Genomic DNA, 19,245 nt, shown 5'->3' on the forward strand with positions numbered 1-19,245 from the left:
ATTTTTTTCAAACTTACAAACACTCACCACCTCTTATTATGTAAACAAAAGCTTAACCCCTTACAATATCTGATAATGTCTTCACAGCATCTAACAGCATCGTTACAGCATCTAACAGCCTTCTTTCTCCCGTTACAGCATCTAACAGCCTTCTTCCTCCCGGTACAGCATCTAACAGCCGTTACAGCATCTAACAGCCTTCTTCCTCCCGTTACAGCATCTAACAGCCTTCTTCCTCCCGTTACAGCATCTAACAGCCTTCTTCCTCCCGTTACAGCATCTAACAGCCTTCTTCCTCCCGTTACAGCATCTAACAGTCTTCTTCCTCCCGTTACAGCATCTAACAGCCTTCTTCCTCCCGTTACAGCATCTAACAGCCTTCTTCCTCCCGTTACAGCATCTAACAGCCTTCTTCCTCCCGTTACAGCATCTAACAGTCTTCTTCCTCCCGTTACAGCATCTAACAGCCTTCTTCCTCCCGTTACAGCATCTAACAGCCTTCTTCCTCCCGTTACAGCATCTAACAGCCTTCTTCCTCCCGTTACAGCATCTAACAGTCTTCTTCCTCCCGTTACAGCATCTAACAGCCTTCTTCCTCCCGTTACAGCATCTAACAGCCTTCTTCCTCCCGTTACAGCATCTAACAGCCTTCTTCCTCCCGTTACAGCATCTAACAGTCTTCGTTACAGCATCTAACAGCGTCGTTACAGCATCTAACAGCCTTCTTCCTCCCGTTACAGCATCTAACAGCCTTCTTCCTCCCGTTACAGCATCTAACAGCCTTCTTCCTCCCGTTACAGCATCTAACAGTCTTCTTCCTCCCGTTACAGCATCTAACAGCGTCGTTACAGCATCTAACAGCCTTCTTCCTCCCGTTACAGCATCTAACAGCCTTCTTCCTCCCGTTACAGCATCTAACAGCCTTCTTTCCCCCCGTTACAGCACATCTAACAGTCTTCTTCCTCCCGTTACAGCATCTAACAGCCGTCTTCCTCCCGTTACAGCATCCTGTTTGCCGACATCTGCGGGTTCACCACTCTGTCTGACCAGTGCACAGCCGAGGAGTTGGTCCGCCTCTTGAGTGAACTGTTTGCTCGGTAAGTCTGTCTGTTTGTCTGTCTGTGTTTGTCTATCTATCTGTCTGTCTGTCTGTCTGTCATCCTCTCTGTCTGTCTATTTGTCTGTCTGGTCAAACATACGTCTCTACATCAGTGTCTTTGCAACTATATATATATATATTTATAAACAATATAAACAGTAACATTAAGTCTACATAAACAAGTATACCTCTCACATGCCTTCCCATCTACCCCAAACACCATAGGTAATCCATACACCTGAGATCCTTCCCTCCCTCTCTCTCTCTCTCCAGGTAACTTAATTAACTCACACAGGTAATTAATTAAGACATCGTTACCACTCCTCATTCTACTCACCTGATACACACAGATCCCTCACCACCTGTAAATACCTCATAAAAAAAAATAATAATTTTTTCATTTCTCACGTAAAGAGTTTCTCCTCGTCTCCTGCGCCATCTGTTTATAACATGGTGTGATTGCTCATTTGAATACGGAGCCTAGAGTGAGTCAGAACGGAAAACTCTCAGCCTTTTTTATACCGTCAGAATGGTCCTCCTCCTCCTGTGAACCTCCTGCAGATGTGTGGCTCCGTTTTGAGTTTTTGTTGATGTTTTTTGGAGGGGGAGGACTGGGAGGGAAGAGGGCTGGGAGGGGTGTTGTTCTGGTGAGGGGTGTCGTACTGGTGGGGAGGGGGGGGTAGGGTGTCGTATTGGGAGGGTGTACTGGGGGGGTTGTTTTCCTGGTGGGAGGGGTCGTACTGGGAAAGGGGGGGTCGTTCTGGGGAAGGGGGGGGGTCGTTAAATCAATACACGAAACTTGTTGTTGTTGGTTGACTTACTCCCTTTAAACGTGGGGTCGTGAGAATATACAAGTGATTTATTAACTGACTCACTTAAACTACGACACAAAGATGGATTATAAATGAGTCTTTCTCACTTAAACTACGACACAAAGATGGATTATAAATGAGTCTTTCTCACCTAAACTACGACACAAAGATGGATTATAAATGAGTCTTTCTCATAAACTACGACACAAAGATGGAGTATATATGAGTCTTTCTCACCTAAACTACGACACAAGATGGATTATAAATGAGTCTTTCTCACCTAAACTGACACAAAGATGGATTATAAATGAGTCTTTCTCACCTAAACTACGACACAAAGATGGATTATAAATGAGTCTTTCTCACCTAAACTACGACCAAAGATGGATTATAAACGAGTCTTTCTCCTTAAACTACGAAACAAAGATGGATTATAAATGAGTCTTTCTCACCTAAACTACGACACAAAGATGGATTAAACGAGTCTTTCTCACTTAAACTACGACACAAAGATGGATTATAAATGAGTCTTTCTCACCTAAACTACGACACAAAGATGGATTATAAATGAGTCTTTCTCACCTAAACTACGACACAAAGATGGATTATAAATGAGTCTTTCTCACCTAAACTACGACACAAAGATGGATTATAAATGAGTCTTTCTCACCTAAACTACGACACAAAGATGGATTATAAATGAGTCTTTCTCACCTAAACTACGACACAAAGATGGATTATAAATGAGTCTTACCTAAAAAAATCACCTCAACTAACTCCGGTAAACTCGATACAACGATGAATTCCAAAAAGTTCGTAAATTAATTGTATCGGTTCTTTTTCTCCATGAGCTGCTAATTAACCAACTTTTAACTAATTAAGGTAAATTATTAGAGTAAATTTGACCTTAATTTGACCTCTCTCCATCTTTTTCCCCCGTCAGTGAAATGAGTCAGTTGGATACCTTCTCTTAATTACCTCAAGTTGTTTACCAGTTATTGACCAATCACAAAGCAAGGTTCATCAGCTTGACCAATCACAAAGCAACACTCATCAGCTTGACCAATCACAAAGCAACACTCATCAGCTTAACCAATCACAAAGCAACACTCATCAGCTTGACCAATCACAAAGCAACACTCATCAGCTTGACCAATCACAAAGCAACATTCACGAGCTCTCGACCAATCACATCGCACAATGCACTCAGAGGTTGCCAAATGTATAAGGGGGTATAAGGGAGAAATATAAACCCATTAATAAACCAAGATACATAAAACCCCAGATATAAAACTAAACCAGAATAAAAACCCACTTAAAAACCAACACATAAACAGACTAATAACTCTTCCTGTTAACAGTATCACCCCGTTAACACCACCACCCCGTTAACACCACCACCCCCGTGCTTACCACCACCTCCCGCTTAACACCACACCCCCAGTAACACCCACCACCCCGTTAACACCACCACCTCCGTTAACACCACCACCCCCGTTAACACCACCACCCCCGTTAACACCACCACCCCGTTAACACCACCACCCCCCGTTAACACCACCACCTCCGTTAACACCACCACCTCCCGTTACCACCACCCCGTTAACACCACCACACCCCGTTAACACCACCACCTCCCGTTAACACACCACCCCCCGTTAACACCACCCCCGTTAACACCACCACCCCCGTTACCACCACCCCGTTAACACCACCACCCCCGTTAACACCACCACCCCTGTTAACACCACCATCCCCGTTAACACCACCACCCCTGTTAACACCACACCCCCCGTTAACACCACCATCCCCCCATTAACACCACCACCCCCCGTTAATACCACCACCCCGTTAACACCCACCACACCCCGTTAACACCACCACCCCTGTTAACACCCCCGTTAACACCACCACCCCATTAACACCACCACCCCCCGTTAACACCACCACCCCCGTTAACACCACCATACCCCCGTTAACACCACCACACCCCAAGTTAACACCACCCACACCCCGTTAACACCACCACCCGTTAAACCACCACCACCCCGTTAACACCACCACCACCCCGTTAACACCACCACCCCGTTAACACCACCACACCCCCGTTAACACCCCGTTAACACCACCACGTTAACACCCCTGTTAACACCACCACCCCTGTACCACCCTGTTAACACCACACACCCCGTTAACACCACCACCTGTTAACACCACCACACCCCCGTTAACACCACCACCCCCGTTAACACCACCCACACCCCCGTTAACACCCCCGTTAACACCACCACCCCTGTTAACACCACCACACCCCCGTTAACAGTATACCCCTCTTACAAAAATGACTTCTAGGAGTTCGAGAGCCAACAGGTAATAGGTATTTGTTACATACTTGGTATTAGTATCCATTAGTAATATAAGATAATTACTTAAACCCATTAGCCACACTTGACCTCGAGGGAGAGAGTCTACAGCCCATTAGTGGAAGTACCAGTCAGTCCTTAGCTATACGACCTGCTTACCTGGTGTTGGCTACCTGGTGTTGGTTACCTGGTGTTGGTTACCTGGTGTTGGTTACCTGGTAGTGTTCGTTACCTGGTAGTGTTCGTTACCTGGTGTTGGCTACCTGGTGTTGTACCTGATGTTGGTTACCTGGTGTTGGTTACCTGGTAGTGTTCGTTACCTGGTAGTGTTCGTTACCTGTGTTGGTTACCTGGTGTTGGTTACCTGGTGTTGGTTACCTGGTGTTGGTTACCTGGTAGTGTTCGTTACCTGGTAGTGTTCGTTACCTGGTGTTGGCTACCTGGTGTTGGTTACCTGGTGTTGGTTACCTGGTAGTGTTCGTTACCTGGTAGTGTCCGTTACCTGGTGTTGGTTACCTGTGTTGGTTACCTGGTGTTGGTTACCTGGTAGTGTTCGTTACCTGGTAGTGTTGGTTACCTGGTATTGATTACCTGGTGTTGGTTACTTGGTAGGTGTTGGTTACCTGGTAGTGTTGGTTACCTGGTATTGATTACCTGGTGTTGGTTACCTGGTAGGTGTTGGTTACCTGGTATGTTGGTTACCTGGTATTGATTACCTGGTGTTGGTTACCTGGTAGTGTTGGTTACCTGGTATTGATTACCCGGTGTTGGTTACCTGCAGTGTTGGTTACCTGGTGTTGGTTACCTGCAGTGTTGGTTACCTGGTATTGATTACCTGGTGTTGGTTACCTGGTAGTGTTGGTTGCCTGGTGTTGGTTACCGGTGTTGGTTACCTGGTAGTGTTGGTTACCTGGTATTGATTACCTGGTGCTGGTTACCTGGTAGTGTTGGTTACCTGGTGTTGGTTACCTGGTAGTGTTGGTTACCTGGTATTGATTACCTGGTGTTGGTTACCTGGTAGTGTTGGTTGCCTGGTGTTGGTTACCTGGTGTTGGTTACCTGGTAGTGTTGGTTACCTGGTAGTGTTGGTTACCTTGTAATAGGATGATGAGAAGGAGGAAGAGGACAAGGATGTAGGAGGGAGAGGAAGAGGAGAAGGAAGTAGAAGGGAGAGAAGTAGGAGGAGAAGAAGAAAGGAAGAGAGAGACGAAGAGAGGGAGAAGGAAGGAGGGGGAGATGAAGGAGGAAGAAGAGGAGGAGGAGGAAGGAAGGAAGGAAGGAGAGTTTTTGCATGCTATTGTTACTGAATTTGGGAAGTGAGAGAAGAGGGAGGAGGAGTGAGAGAGAGGGAGGGAGAGAGAAAGATAGAAGAGAGAGAGAGAGAGACGAAGATGGATGGAGAAAAAGAAGAAGAGAAGACATCTAATTATGGAACTAAAGACGCAGGACACACACAAGAAAACATCCCATAAAGACACAACTAATTAATTGGGTGACGGGAAATAGACAGAAAGATTAGAATGTGAGTGAGAACAAAGCATAATGAGAGGTAAGGCGGATCCCACAGACAGCCACAGACAGCCACAGACTACCACAGACAGCCACAGACAGCCACAGACTACCACAGACAGCCACACAGCCACAATGAACTCAGCCCGAAACAAACCCTAAGAGAAGGACCCAATATCACATGGAAGGAAAGAACGACTGAAAGGAGGAGAAGAGGAAGAGGTAATGAAGGAGGAAGAAGAAGAAATGGAGAAGACGGAGGAGAAGAGGAGAAAGAAGAAGAGGAGGAGCAAGAAGAAGAGGAGGAGCAAGAAGAAGAGGTAGAAGAAGAGCATTAAAAAGCCCCCCACACACGCGAGTCAAGCTAAATATAGATAGACAGGTAGACGGGAGAGAGAGGGGGATGGTTAGGCTCCAGTACACCCAAAATAGACTTCCAGAGAATTAACGACTACCTGGAAAACGCCTCAATCTGGAAAGACCTGGAGTGACGTCCCTTGAAGTTGAAGCACCATCGTTCTTGTCATCGGTAATTGGCAATTTTAAAAAATTATCCAGGAATCTACCATAAAAAAAATACCTTCCCAGAGTTTAATCGGTTACCTGGAAAAAATCTTCTTTAGTCTTGAAAAGTTGAGGTAGGGAGAACAAGCCCTTGAAACACTCTTCTTCCTCTCCCCCTCACCTCCTCTCCCCTCACCCCCTCACCCCCTCACACCCCCTCTCCCCCTCACCTCCTCTGATGTTGTTATTGGTGATTGGTAATGCCTCTAATTTCATATATATATAGATGTACCAAAGTAGTCTTCTAGGGATTATCAGGTTATCTGGAAAAAGGTACTGGAAAAGGGGAACTGGAAAGGCTAAGACGGAGTCATTCGAAGCATCGTTACTAATGACTCTTATGGTAAATAATAATTAAAATCCTCTTAATCTAACAAAATCTGGAAGGTAAATGTGTAAAGGTGAAGAAATGATTTTGGTTCTTGGGTAACAGTTCCAGTCATTGTCATCAGCAGCGAATCCTTAGAACCGACAAGATCACCTGAGTCTACCTGTTAATTAACCGGTAGATAACAGGTAACACGATCATCAAGCTTGAGTTATAATACACCTGAACATTACTTAAGCCTGTAATTAAGATAGGAGTTCATTTGGATTAAGTTCCGTAGATATTAAGGACCCATTCAGGTATCCCATTAGGGTTAGGATCGGTCGTAATGGGGATGGTTACGTATCCATACAGGGAATGCTCTGTTTAACGGACAGTGTAGGGAGGAAATTCCGCTATATGGAGGGTCCGTTAGATGTGAAGCCTGCCATCTAACTGCTTAACACTGGAACCCATGAGAACTAAGACTCACTAACACTGGGGCCCACAAGAACAAAGACTCCCTAACACCGGGCCCCCAAAGAACAAAGACTCCCTAACACCGGCCCCACAAAACAAAGACTCCAACACCGGCAAAAACAAAACTAACACAAAAACAAAGACTAACACCCCACAAACAACTCAACACCCCCCACAAAAACAAAGACTCCCCTAACACCGGCCCCCACAAAACAAAGACTCCCTAACACCGGGCCCCACAAGAACAAAGACTCCCTAACACCGGGCCCCACAAGAACAAAGACTCCCAACAGGGGGGCCCATCTGACCATCCCACCCCCCCAAAAAAAACCTAACCTAACCTAACCCTCTTCCCCTTCCAACAGATTCGACCGTCTAGCCGCTGAACATCACTGCCTCAGGATCAAGTTACTAGGCGACTGTTACTACTGTGTAAGTGGTCTACCGGAGGCCAGACCCGACCATGCCCACTGCTGCGTCGAGATGGGTCTAGACATGATCGAGGCCATAGCGTAAGTAACCATGTCTTTAATTCTGTCTTTATGTCTTGTTTTAAATGTCTATAGGGACATTAACTGGTGAATTTGGAGAGATTATTTAACCTCTATACATGATATATAAGTAAAAAAATATCAAGAAGGATCGAGAGTTTTAAAAGGTTTGAATTGTCTCGATGGAAAATAAACTCCCTAATGAACTAGTGTGGGTGTTCTAATACTCTGAATATGTGAGATTGTAATTTATAGTTTCCTGAAGTAATATAGTCGATGTTATATTTTTGGTATAGAAGTTGTGAACAAATATATATATATCATAGCGATTATTGTTGTCATTTTATTGGAAGGGATATTTTTATGGGAAATGATAGGAGTTTAGATCATACATACATACATGCATACATACATACATACATACATACATACATACATGCATACATACATACATACATACATACATACATACATACAACAGGAAATTAAGTATAATCTCCCCAACTATTAATTATTATCATCATACAGATAACTTCCGTCTACCTGTGCTACTCATCTACCCCTTACACACACACACACACACACACACACACACACACACACACACACCACACACACACACACACACACACACACACAACACACACACACACACACACACACACACACACACACACACACACACACACACACACACACACACACACACACATTTATCCAGTTCTCTGCATCGTGTGGTAAACTCTCCTCATATCTGTCATACTTGCAAATGTTCTTGTCTAAAATGTTCTGTTTATCTTTGTGAAATACGAGGTTTATCTAGGTTTATCTCATGCTTTGGGGTGGGGAGGTTAGGTTAGGTTAGGTTAGGTTAGGTTAGGTTAGGTTAGGTTAGGTTAGGTTAGGTTAGGTTGAGAGGTTGAGTCACTGCACCTCGGCGTCTCCACTCTACTGGGATAACCATTGAACTCTCATTAGTGTACAACCGTTTGATCAGTGTGTGTGTGTGTGTGTGTGTGTGTGTGTGTGTGTGTGTGTGTGTGTGTGTGTGTGTGTGTGTGTGTGTTTATCACCTCCTGTACCGTGGTTACTAACGGGATACAGGTGGTGTTTACTGTACCTGTACCTCTTAACCTGTACCGTAGTTATTAACGAGTTATAAGTCGTAATCGCCGGGCAATTAGATTCACCTGTCATTAGCAATTGTGATTATGGGTGATTATAACTTGATGCTAATTGTACTGTTGTTAGGAATGGTTCACTCACCTGATTGCAACCATTAACTCAGGGTCATGAAAGAGAAGCGAGAGAGAGAGAGAGAGCGATATATATATACAGTATATACCATAATGATATAGTCTCAATTATTAAATGTCTGTCTGTCTGCAAGTGGAGTTCAGAATTTGTATTTACGATAACTCTCTATATTAACTTTGACCTTTAACTGGTTTTAATTGGATGTGTTTGGTTACGGTAGAGTCTCAGTGTTGTCATATTAGATGTACGTGTGTTTGTCATAGCTTAAGTCAGCCAATCTGTTTGTTTATACACGTCCAGTTAGTAGGAGAGGCAGGTGAATGTCTTTGAGGGTCTCTATGTGTGTTGTAGGTATAGGGGGTGAGGAGTAGGGGGTGAGGAGGAGTAGGGGTGAGGAGGAGTAGGGGTGAGGAGGAGTAGGGGTGAGGGAGGGAGTAGGGGTGAGGAGGAGGTAGGGGGGTGAGGAGGAGTAGGGGTGAGGAGGAGTAGGGGTGTGAGGGAGGGGGTAGGGGTGAGGAGGGTAAGGTGTGAGGAGGTAGGGGTGAGGAGGAGTGGGGGGGTGAGGAGGAGTAGGAGGGTGAGGAGGAGGAGTAGGGGGGTGAGGGAGGTAGGGGGGTGAGGAGGGTAGGGGGTGAGGAGGAGTAGGGGGTGAGGGGAGGAGTAGGGTGAGGGTAGGAGGGGTGAGGAGGAGGAGTAGAGGGGTGAGGAGGAGTAGGGGGGTGAGGAGGAGTAGGGGGTGAGGAGGAGTAGGGGGGTGGGGAGGAGGGGGTGAGGGGGAGGAGTAGGAGGTGAGGAGGAGTAGGAGGGGTGAGGGAGGAGAAGGGGGGGTGAGGAGGAGTAGGGGGTGAGGAGGGAGTAGGGGGGTGAGGAGGAGTAGGGGTGAGGAGGAGTAGGGGGTGAGGAGGGTAGGGGTGAGGAGGAGTAGGGGTGAGGGAGGTGGGGGGTGAGGAGGAGTAGGGGAGGGAGGTAGGAGGTGAGGAGGGGGTGAGGAGGAGGGGGTGAGGAGGAGTAGGGGGTGAGGAGGAGTAGGAGGGTGGGGAGGGTAGGAGGTGAGGAGGAGTAGGGAGGTGAGGAGGAGGGGGTGAGGAGGAGTAGGGGTGAGGAGGAGTAGGGGTGAGGGAGGAGTAGGGGGTGAGGAGGAGGAGGGGGTGAGGAGGAGGGGGTGAGGAGGAGTAGGGGGGTGAGGAGGGGAGTAGGGGGTGAGGAGGAGTAGGGGTGAGGGAGGGAGTGAGGGGTGAGGAGTAGGGGGGGGTGAGGAGGAGTAGGGGGTGAGGAGGAGTAGGGTGAGGGAGGGAGTAGGGTGAGGAGGAGAGGAGGTGAGGAGGTAGGGGTGAGGAGGTAGGAGGGTGGGGAGGAGGGGGTGAGGGAGGAGAGGTGAGGAGGAGGGGGGTAGGGGAGGAGGGGTGAGGAGGAGTAGGAGGGTGAGGAGGAGGGTGAGGAGGAGGGGGTGAGGAGGGAGTAGAGGGGGGTGAGGAGGTAGGGGTGAGGAGGAGTAGGGGTGAGGAGGGAGTAGGGGTGAGGGAGTAGGGGTGAGGAGGGAGTAGGGGGTGAGGAGGAGTAGGAGGGTGAGGGTAGGGGGGTGAGGGAGGAGTAGGGGGTGAGAGGAGGTGGTGAGGAGGAGTAGGGGGGTGAGGAGGAGTAGGGGGTGAGGAGGAGTGGAGGGTGGGGGAGGAGAGAGGGGGTGAGGGAGGGAGTAGGAGGGGGTGAGGAGGAGTAGGAGGGGGGGTGAGGAGGAGTAGGATGAGGGAGGAGTAGGGGGTGAGGGAGGAGTGAGGGGGTGAGGAGGAGTAGGGGGTGAGGAGGAGTAGGGGGTGAGGAGGGAGTAGGGGGTGAGGAGGGAGTAGGAGGGGTGAGGGGAGGTAGGGGGTGAGGGAGGAGGAGTAGGGGGTGAGGAGGGAGGTAGGGGTGAGGAGGAGTAGGGGTGAGAGGAGGAGTAGGAGGGTGAGGAGGAGTAGGAGGGGGGGTGAGGAGGAGTAGGGGGTGAGGAGGAGTAGGGGGTGAGGAGGAGTAGGGGTGAGGGAGGAGGAGTAGGGGTGAGGGAGGAGGGGGTGGAGGAGTGGGGGTGAGGAGTAGGGGGTGAGGAGGGAGGAGTAGGGGGGTGAGGAGGAGTAGGAGGGTGAGGAGGTAGAGGGGTGTGGAGGAGGGGGGTTGAAGGAGTAGGGGTGAGGAGGAGTAGGGGTTGGAAGGAGGAGTAGGGGGTGAGGAGGGTAGGGGTGAAGAAGAGGTAGGGGGTGTGAGTAGGGTGAGGAGGAGTAGGAGGGGGGTGTGAGAGGAGGGGGTGAGGGAGGAGTAGGGGTGAGGGAGGGGGGTGAGGAGGGAGTAGGGGGTGAGGGAGGGGAGTAGGAGGGGGGTGAGGAGTAGGGGGTGAGGAGGAGGAGTAGAGGGGTGAGGAGGGAGTAGAAGGGGGGTGAGTAGGAGGGGGTGAGGAGGAGAGAGGGGGTGAGGAGGAGTAGGGGGTGAAGAAGGAGTAGGGGGTGAGTAGGAGGGGTGAGGAGGAGGAGTAGGGGGTGAGTAGGAGGGGTGGGGAGGAGGAGTAGGGGTGAGGAGGAGTAGGAGGGGGGGTGAGGGAGGAGTAGGGGGGGTTAGAGGAGTAGAGGAGAGAAAGGGAAAGGTGAAGAGAGGGGTAGGTGGGGAGACGAAAGGGGGAAGGGGGTGGGAGGAAGGGGGTGTAGCAGATCTTCCAGCAGCGGGGGGAGGCCCAAACTGACTGACTCACCGTGTTCCTAGAGAGACAACCCCAGGGACGCTCAATACTGCTGCTCCTGAGAGGTTTACCCTGAGACAACCTTTGTTTACTCACACTAAAGGGAGTCAGACTATCTCCCTCTTGATCTTGTTCAATGTTATTTATAAAAAACTTTGATTCAGCTCCGGGTAATAATAACAATAACAGCGACAACATCAATAACAATAACAATAACAATAACAACAACGTCAACAAGAACAACAATAACAGCAACGACAACAACAACAACAACAATCTTTACCTCACCAATACGTAATGTTGACATAATCAATATTTCTTCTCCACAAAAGCTGTGATTATCCCTGCCACTCTCTCTCTTGCCTTCCCTCCACTCTCCACCTTCCTCCCCTCTCCCACCTTCCCTCCCACTCTCCCACCTTCCCTCCCCTCCCCCACCTTCCTCCCACCTTCCTCCCACTCCCCCACCTTCCCTCCCTCCCACCTTCCTCCACTCTCCCACCTTCCTCCCACTCCCCACCTTCCTCCTCCCACCTTCCCTCCCTCTCCACCCCTCCTCCCCACCTTCCTCCCACTCCCCACCTTCCTCCACTCCCCCACCTTCCCTCCTCCCCACCTTCCTCCCACCTTCCTCCCACTCCCCCCTTCCTTCCCTCTCCCACCTTCCCTCCCACTCCCCCACCTTCCCTCCCTCCCCCCACCTTCCTCACTCCCCACCTTCCCTCCTCTCCACCTTCCCTCCCTCCCCACCTTCCCTCCCTCCCCCCCACCTTCCCTCCACTCCAACTTCCCTCCCACCCCCCCACCTTCCCTCCCTCTCCCACCTTCCTCCCACTCCCCACCTTCCCTCCCCACCTTCCCTCCCACTCCCCCACCTTCCCTCCCACTCTCCCACCTTCCCTCCTCCCTCACCTTCCTCCCACTCCCCACCTTCCTCCCACTCCCCCACCTTCCTCCCACTCCCCCACCTTCCCTCCCCCCTCCCACAGTGACGTAGACAACACACAGGAGTCACAGAACCAATCAGCCCCAGAGATGATTTCTTCCTCAGAGCTAAATTGATATTATTGTTGTTTTAAAGTGACTCAGGGTTCAGCGTCTTGAAGCAACGTCCAATAGGTCTTAGGTCTTAGTTTTAAGTGCTTCAGGGATCAGGGTCTTCCATCACGATCCCCCTGAGGAGCGAATACAGAAACAATTTGGATAGAATTAAGCGACGGTAGGTACTAACACAGGAGGAGGAGTAGACCTCCCCAATCTTGATAGAGTCAATGAGCCAATTTATCTGGGATGAAAATGCGAGACTCTAAGGTCAACAAAGGTCTCTATAGTAGGCGACTTAACCTTGCCAAATAGATTGACCGACTCACGGTAATCTCAGAATCAGAGGATTTTCTCGAGACGATCCAGGACTATGCCTCAAGTCAACATATAACAGAACCCACACGGGGTAATAATATACTGACCTAGTTCTGTCGAACAGAGAAAACCCCATTAACAATGTCGAGGTAGGGAAACCAACTTGCAAAACAGCTTATCACAAAGAAATTGGATTCCAGTTAGATTTTCAGGGCAGACGAAGGAAAATTCCACCAAAGCACCAGATTTCAGAAGGGCAAACTTTGGATAGCTTCTAAAGAGGTAAAGCTGGAGAGAGGGGTACTTCGCTGGCCGTGAACCTGACAGATGACCGAATTGATAATGACACTCAAGACTGCCGAGTTCCACGTCAATTCTAAAGAATGAGTTACTTAATGTACAGAGGCAGAACATACCATACAAAAACTCAGATCAGACACATCAATGACCCTAAATGGATAAATAATTATTTAAAGAACATCATTGGCCAAAAGGAAGGCTATAGGTAGAAGGATAAAGGGTTAAATTTACCTGTAGATTATTATAAGATATTATAGTAGGGTTAAAAAACCGTAGGACAAGAAAAGCCAAGAGGAATAATGAGGTAAGGATAGCAAGGAGGCAAAAGACAAACCCAAAGATTCTACCAAATGTATCAAACTAAAACACGAGAAAAGATTGGACCAATGTAAGTCAGATACTCACATGAAGCCACTGATAACGACGGAGAAATGAGCAATAATTTGAATAAATATTTCTTCCAATTAGCTACCCTAAATTTTAGTACCAAAGCATGATACCCGAGGCAACCGACTCTATTCAGAGCAGTGAAGAAAAACAAATTAAGCGGAGATAGTAGGTGACTAGTAATCCAGTGCGTTAGTACAAAATAGACAACCAAAGCGAATAAGTCACCTGGTCCCGGCGAGATATTTGCCAGAGTATTAAAGGAATGTAAGGAAGAGCTTATATGCCCTTAGCAAAAGTTGTTTAATGGCGTCCTTAAATCAGCGTAGTACCAGAATCCTGGGAGGATAAAGGAATGTACACACCAATAAGAAGGATCACTATCCTCTAACTACCGCCCAATCAATCTAACATCAATAGTAGGCAAATTACTGGAAGCAATCATTTCAAACTCTATTCGAAATCACCTGGAGAAGCACCGATTGATCAATGATTCCCAGCATGGCTTCACAAGCGGACGTTCTTGTCTAACTAATCTATTAACATTCTTTTCATCAATTTTCGAATCGGTGGACGAGGGGCACAATTATGATGTGGTATATCTCGACTTAAGCAAAGCCTTCGACAGAGTCCCCCACGAAAGACTAATTAGAAAGGTAGAAGCTCATGGCATCAAAGGTAACATCCTTAAATGGATTAGGGCGTGGTTACAGGACAGGAAACAGGGAGTGAGCATTAACCGCACTAAGTCATTGGAGCAACGTCACCAAGTGGAGTTCCCCAAGGCTCAGTGCTTGAACCATTATTATTATTCTTTATAAACGACATAGATATCGGCATAGACAGCAACATAAGTGGTTGCTGATGACATAAAATGGACGATGTTATTAAATCGGCGAGACTCCAGCAAATTTCTGGGAAGATCTAAACAAATTTTTGAATAGTCTGAAAAATAGCGGATAAGAATTCAATGGTGGTACAAAAGTCTCAAAATTATGGAGATGTAAACAGAAACCAGATACCAGATGAACAACGATGCCATAGAGAAATCCGACTGCAAGAGAGATTTAGGAGTAATGATAAGTAGGAACCTTAAGCCAAGTAAACAATGTGTTTTTGCTCGTAACAAGGCTAATAAAGTACTTGGGTTCATACAAAGGAGTGTTAGTTACAAGACTAGCGAGGTCATCCTAAAACTGCATCTTGCTCTTGTGAGACCACACCTGGATTACGTAGTTCAGTTCTGGTCACCGTATTACAGAATGAATATAGAATCATTGAAGAATTCAGAGAGAATAATAGAATAATCCGGGCATTAGGAACCTTGATATAGAACAGGTTAAAGCATCTTAATTTTACCTCCCTCGAGACGTAGAGCGAGGGCGACCTGATAAGTGTATGAAAGTGAAGTCAAGGGCTAAACAAAGGGACATTACAAAGGTACTCAAACCTCCAACCAGGAACAGACCTACGTAACAATAGTTTCTAGAATTAGACAGAAATTTAGATTTATGAGCGTAGAAATAAGTAAACACTGGTTTGGAAACAGAGTAGTGGATAGATGAGACAAGTTGCAAATATCATCATTAACTCGAATACTTTGAATAGCTTCAAACATAGGTTGGATGCTTATATGAGCAATAGGGGTTGGGTGTAAACGGGACTGCCCAGTATGGGCCAATAGGCCCGCTGCAGTTTCCTCCATTCTTATGTTCTTATGTTCCATAACCTGTCCATCTCCATCACTTATTTCCCCTCCATCCCCTCTCCCGCCTCTCCACCTTCTCCTCTCCCGCCTCCATATCCACCTCCCCTACCATCACCCCTTCCTTCCCTACCATCACCACCCTCTCACCCCCCCCCCACACATAAAAATAAAACCTTTGATTGATTGACACTCCTGTTGTGGAGGTGTTCAATATTGCAGACAGCAGACACACGCGGGGACAACAACACACACACACAAGAAAACACTCGAATTCATTTTCTTATTTGCTTTCCTGATCACAACAAGAGACAGTGAGGCAGTATCCCTCCCTCCCCTCCCGTCACACACACACACACATTAGGACGAAGATTGCAGTCAGGAGGAAGAGCAGGAACAGCCATTAGTGAAACGATGTATTTAGCTTTGTGAACACTGCCTGCCTCCCACCCATTATTATTATTATTATTATTATTATTATTATTATTATTATATTATTATTATTATTATTATTATTATTATTATTATTATTGTTATTATTATTATTATTATTATTATTATTATTATTATTGTTATTATTATTATTGTTATTATTATTATTATTATTATTGTTATTGTTGTTGTTGTTGTTTATTGACGTATATTTCAGAAGGTAAACAAAGCCCTGAAAATAAAGGTGAAAATAAACAAAAAATAAAACTATTGTTACATTTTTTTTGTCAGGTAAACTTTTGTCGTTCAAACTGTAACATGTAAAAGAAAAAAAGATGTTACAGGCAGTGTGTACTATGTATGTTCTGGGTACAGTGGGCCCAACCCAACCCAACCCAACCTAACCTAACCCAACCCAACCTAACCTAACCCAACCCAACCTAACCCAAATAGTACCAGGTTAATTAATCTCCAGGTGAACGGAAGAAGAACATAGATAGAGAACAAGAACAGGTTAATTATTTTATCTACCTGAGGGAAGGAGGAGGAGGAGGAGGAACAGGTAGATCAGGTAGGTGAGAGAGAGAGAGAGAGAGAGAGAGAGAGAGAGAGAGGTATTGTTTCTAAGGTGATTAAAATGAATGTAAAGCAAAGAGAGATTAACTGACCATCTTTTCAGGGTAGGTCATAGTAGTGAAGATACTGTACATTGTTAACTTATACAAAGGGAGAGAAAAGGTGAATGGAACATGTATAGGTCGTGATAAGAGAGGGTAAGTGTGTTGTAGAGTGTGTGAAATAGTGAGTGTGTTGTAGGTGATGAAGAGTGTAGATTTAGAAAGGGGGAGTCAGAGAGAGTGGTGTGTATGTGTGTGTGTACGTGGATCAAATACGTACATGATGGAGTATGACTGTAAAAATAACGTACAGGAAGAGGGGGAACAGTTTATGAGCACCCACCATCTTTTATGGTGTTAGGTGGGGGGATGGGGGGTTAGTGGTGGATGAAGGGGGGATGAAATTGAGGTTAGTGGGGGGATAGAGTCAGGGGATAGTGAGTAGGGGAGGAATACTTGATAAGTCAACATAAAAAGACGTAGGAGAATTGCTGAAGGTTTATGAGGGGGAGAGAGAGAGAGAGTCATATTGGGTTAGGTTAGGTTATGAATGCATTACACAAACGTTGATACAGTGACACAGCAACAGCAACCACTACAACAACCACCACAACAACAACAACAACAACTACAACTGCAACAACCACCACAACAACCACCACAACAACAACAACCATTACAACAACCACCACAACAACAACAACCATTACAACAACCACCACAACAACAACAACAACCACCACAACAACAACAACAACCACCACAACAACAACAACCACTACAACAACCACCACAACAACAACAACCACTACAACAACCACCACAACAATAACAACAACCACCACAACAACAACAACAACCACCACAACAACAACAACAACTTTCATTTTTGTCGACGGTAAAATGTTGGTAATTTCACGGGTTATAAATTTGGTGTAAACTTAACGCTAAATATAATTCCTAGTTCATGGATTATTCACGGCTCATAACAATGGTGTATAATCGTTAAATATAATTCCTAGTTCATGGATTATTCACGGGTCATAACTACGGTGTATAATCGCTAATATAATTGCTGTTTTAGACAAATTAACACGCCTCTATAATCAATTCTTCCAGGAAATAGTTTAGTTGTTAAATAATGTCTATTGATTTGTCGTTTGTCTATTAACAAAACAAGAGAGAGTAGTAAGTAATTATTATCACCCGTAAATAGAGGTAATTAAGAGGTTTATTAATGTATTTTACGGGATTATTATTGGTTGGTGGGGTAAATTATCTCAAGACAGGCAGACAGACACAGATAGACAGACAGACAGACACAGACAGACTGACAGACAGATAGGGACAGGAGAATGATCACAACTCACAAAACATAATGGCTGGTGCAAATGATTTTCTGGTTAGGTCAGGTCAGGTTAGGTTAGGTCAGGTCAGGTCAGGTCAGGTCAGGTCAGGTTAGGTCAGGTCAGGTTGGGTTAGGTTGTGACAAAAACTACCATAGCTACTTTTGTCCTATGCAAGTATGTTAGATATAAAAGTTTTCCCCTAGCGTCACAAAGTTTGGAAAATAGTGAAGGAAAGGATATAGTTGAGGTTGCTATAAAAGTTTAGAATGAAATGGCACCGAAATATTTAAATGGAAACGGAACTTTGATGTCTGTAGAGTCACAAAAGTTCCTTATATTAAACTTTTATACCTTGGAAATAATACTTTTAGGGAGTTTGATTATTTCTATATATTTTGTTTGCTCTAGTTTTGAAAATTTTAATATTTATTTTTATTTTTTTTCTATAGTTCTGAAAGTTTTAATATTTTTTCTTTCGTAGTACTTGTTTAAAATCGGGTATATAATTTGTCATCATTTGGTTAGGTTAGGTTAGGTGAGGATAGGTTAGCGTTTGGTTAGGTTAGGTGAGGATAGGTTAGCGTTTGGTTAGGTTAGGTGAGGATAGGTTAGCGTTTGGTTAGGTTAGGTGAGGATAGGTTAGCGTTTGGTTAGGTTAGATGAGGATAGGTTAGCGTTTGGTTAGGTTAGGTGAGGATAGGTTAGCGTTTGGTTAGGTTAGGTGAGGATAGGTTAGCGTTTGGTTAGGTTAGGTCTGGTTAGAGACTCATTCAGGTATGATGTGATCAAAATTGGGGGGAAAATTACGAAACTTTCTAAGACGAAGATATTTGTCCAGGTGAAAGTTTAGGTACTTTCAAAGAGATGATAGTCCTCCAAGAGAAAGTTTGGGTACTTTCTAACACATTATAGTCGTGCAGAAGAAAACAGAGACTTTCTAAAACTAAGACACTAGACCAAAAGAAAGCACAAAGAGAAGTAGAAAGTACCAAAAACCCTAATTTTGACTGACGATCTAAAAGAAAGTACAGACAAAGAAATGAAGACAGAGTGAAATAGAAAGGAGAAACTCTTCAATAATAAAGAAAGCGCAGAGAGGGACGAAAAAAAGAAAGTGATAAGGGTGGAGGAGAGAGTAGTGAAAGTTAGACACGGAAGAGAAAGGATAAATATGTGTATGAAATGAGGAGAAAAGCAACGAGGGATGATCAAAGGAAAGGTAGAAAGAGAGAGATAGTGAAAGGGAGTATGTATGTGGAAGAAAGGGAGAAAAGAAAGTTTGTGTGAAAGAGAAGAAAGGAGGTATAGGGAGGGGGAGAGAGATGTTGGTGTTAAAAGGATAGAACAGAATAAAGAGGAAGAGAGAAAGAGTGAGAAAAATGAAGAGAGGGGCGAGAGAAGAGAGAGAGAGGTGAAAGAGAAGGAGTAAGAGAGAGAGAAAGAGAGAGAGGTGAAGGAGAAGGAGTAAGAGAGAGAGAAAGAGGAGAGAAGAGAGAGAGAGGTGAAAGAG

At 45.8% G+C, this 19,245-nt stretch overlaps 1 protein-coding gene across 1 annotated transcript in view; it reads left to right on the plus strand.

The window, feature by feature from the left end:
- Nucleotides 1–19,245, plus strand: part of LOC121854629 (adenylate cyclase type 5-like) — a 64,251-nt gene that overhangs the window by 5,176 nt on the left and 39,830 nt on the right. The window contains exons 3-4 of the mRNA XM_042349310.1: nt 1,005–1,097; nt 7,500–7,646. Coding sequence (XP_042205244.1) covers nt 1,005–1,097; nt 7,500–7,646 — 240 coding nt within the window. The remainder of the gene's footprint in view (nt 1–1,004; nt 1,098–7,499; nt 7,647–19,245) is intronic.

The sequence above is a fragment of the Homarus americanus genome, unplaced genomic scaffold, assembly GCF_018991925.1.
Source record: "Homarus americanus isolate GMGI-L3 unplaced genomic scaffold, GMGI_Hamer_2.0 scaffold25468, whole genome shotgun sequence".
Classification (NCBI taxonomy): domain Eukaryota; kingdom Metazoa; phylum Arthropoda; class Malacostraca; order Decapoda; family Nephropidae; genus Homarus; species Homarus americanus.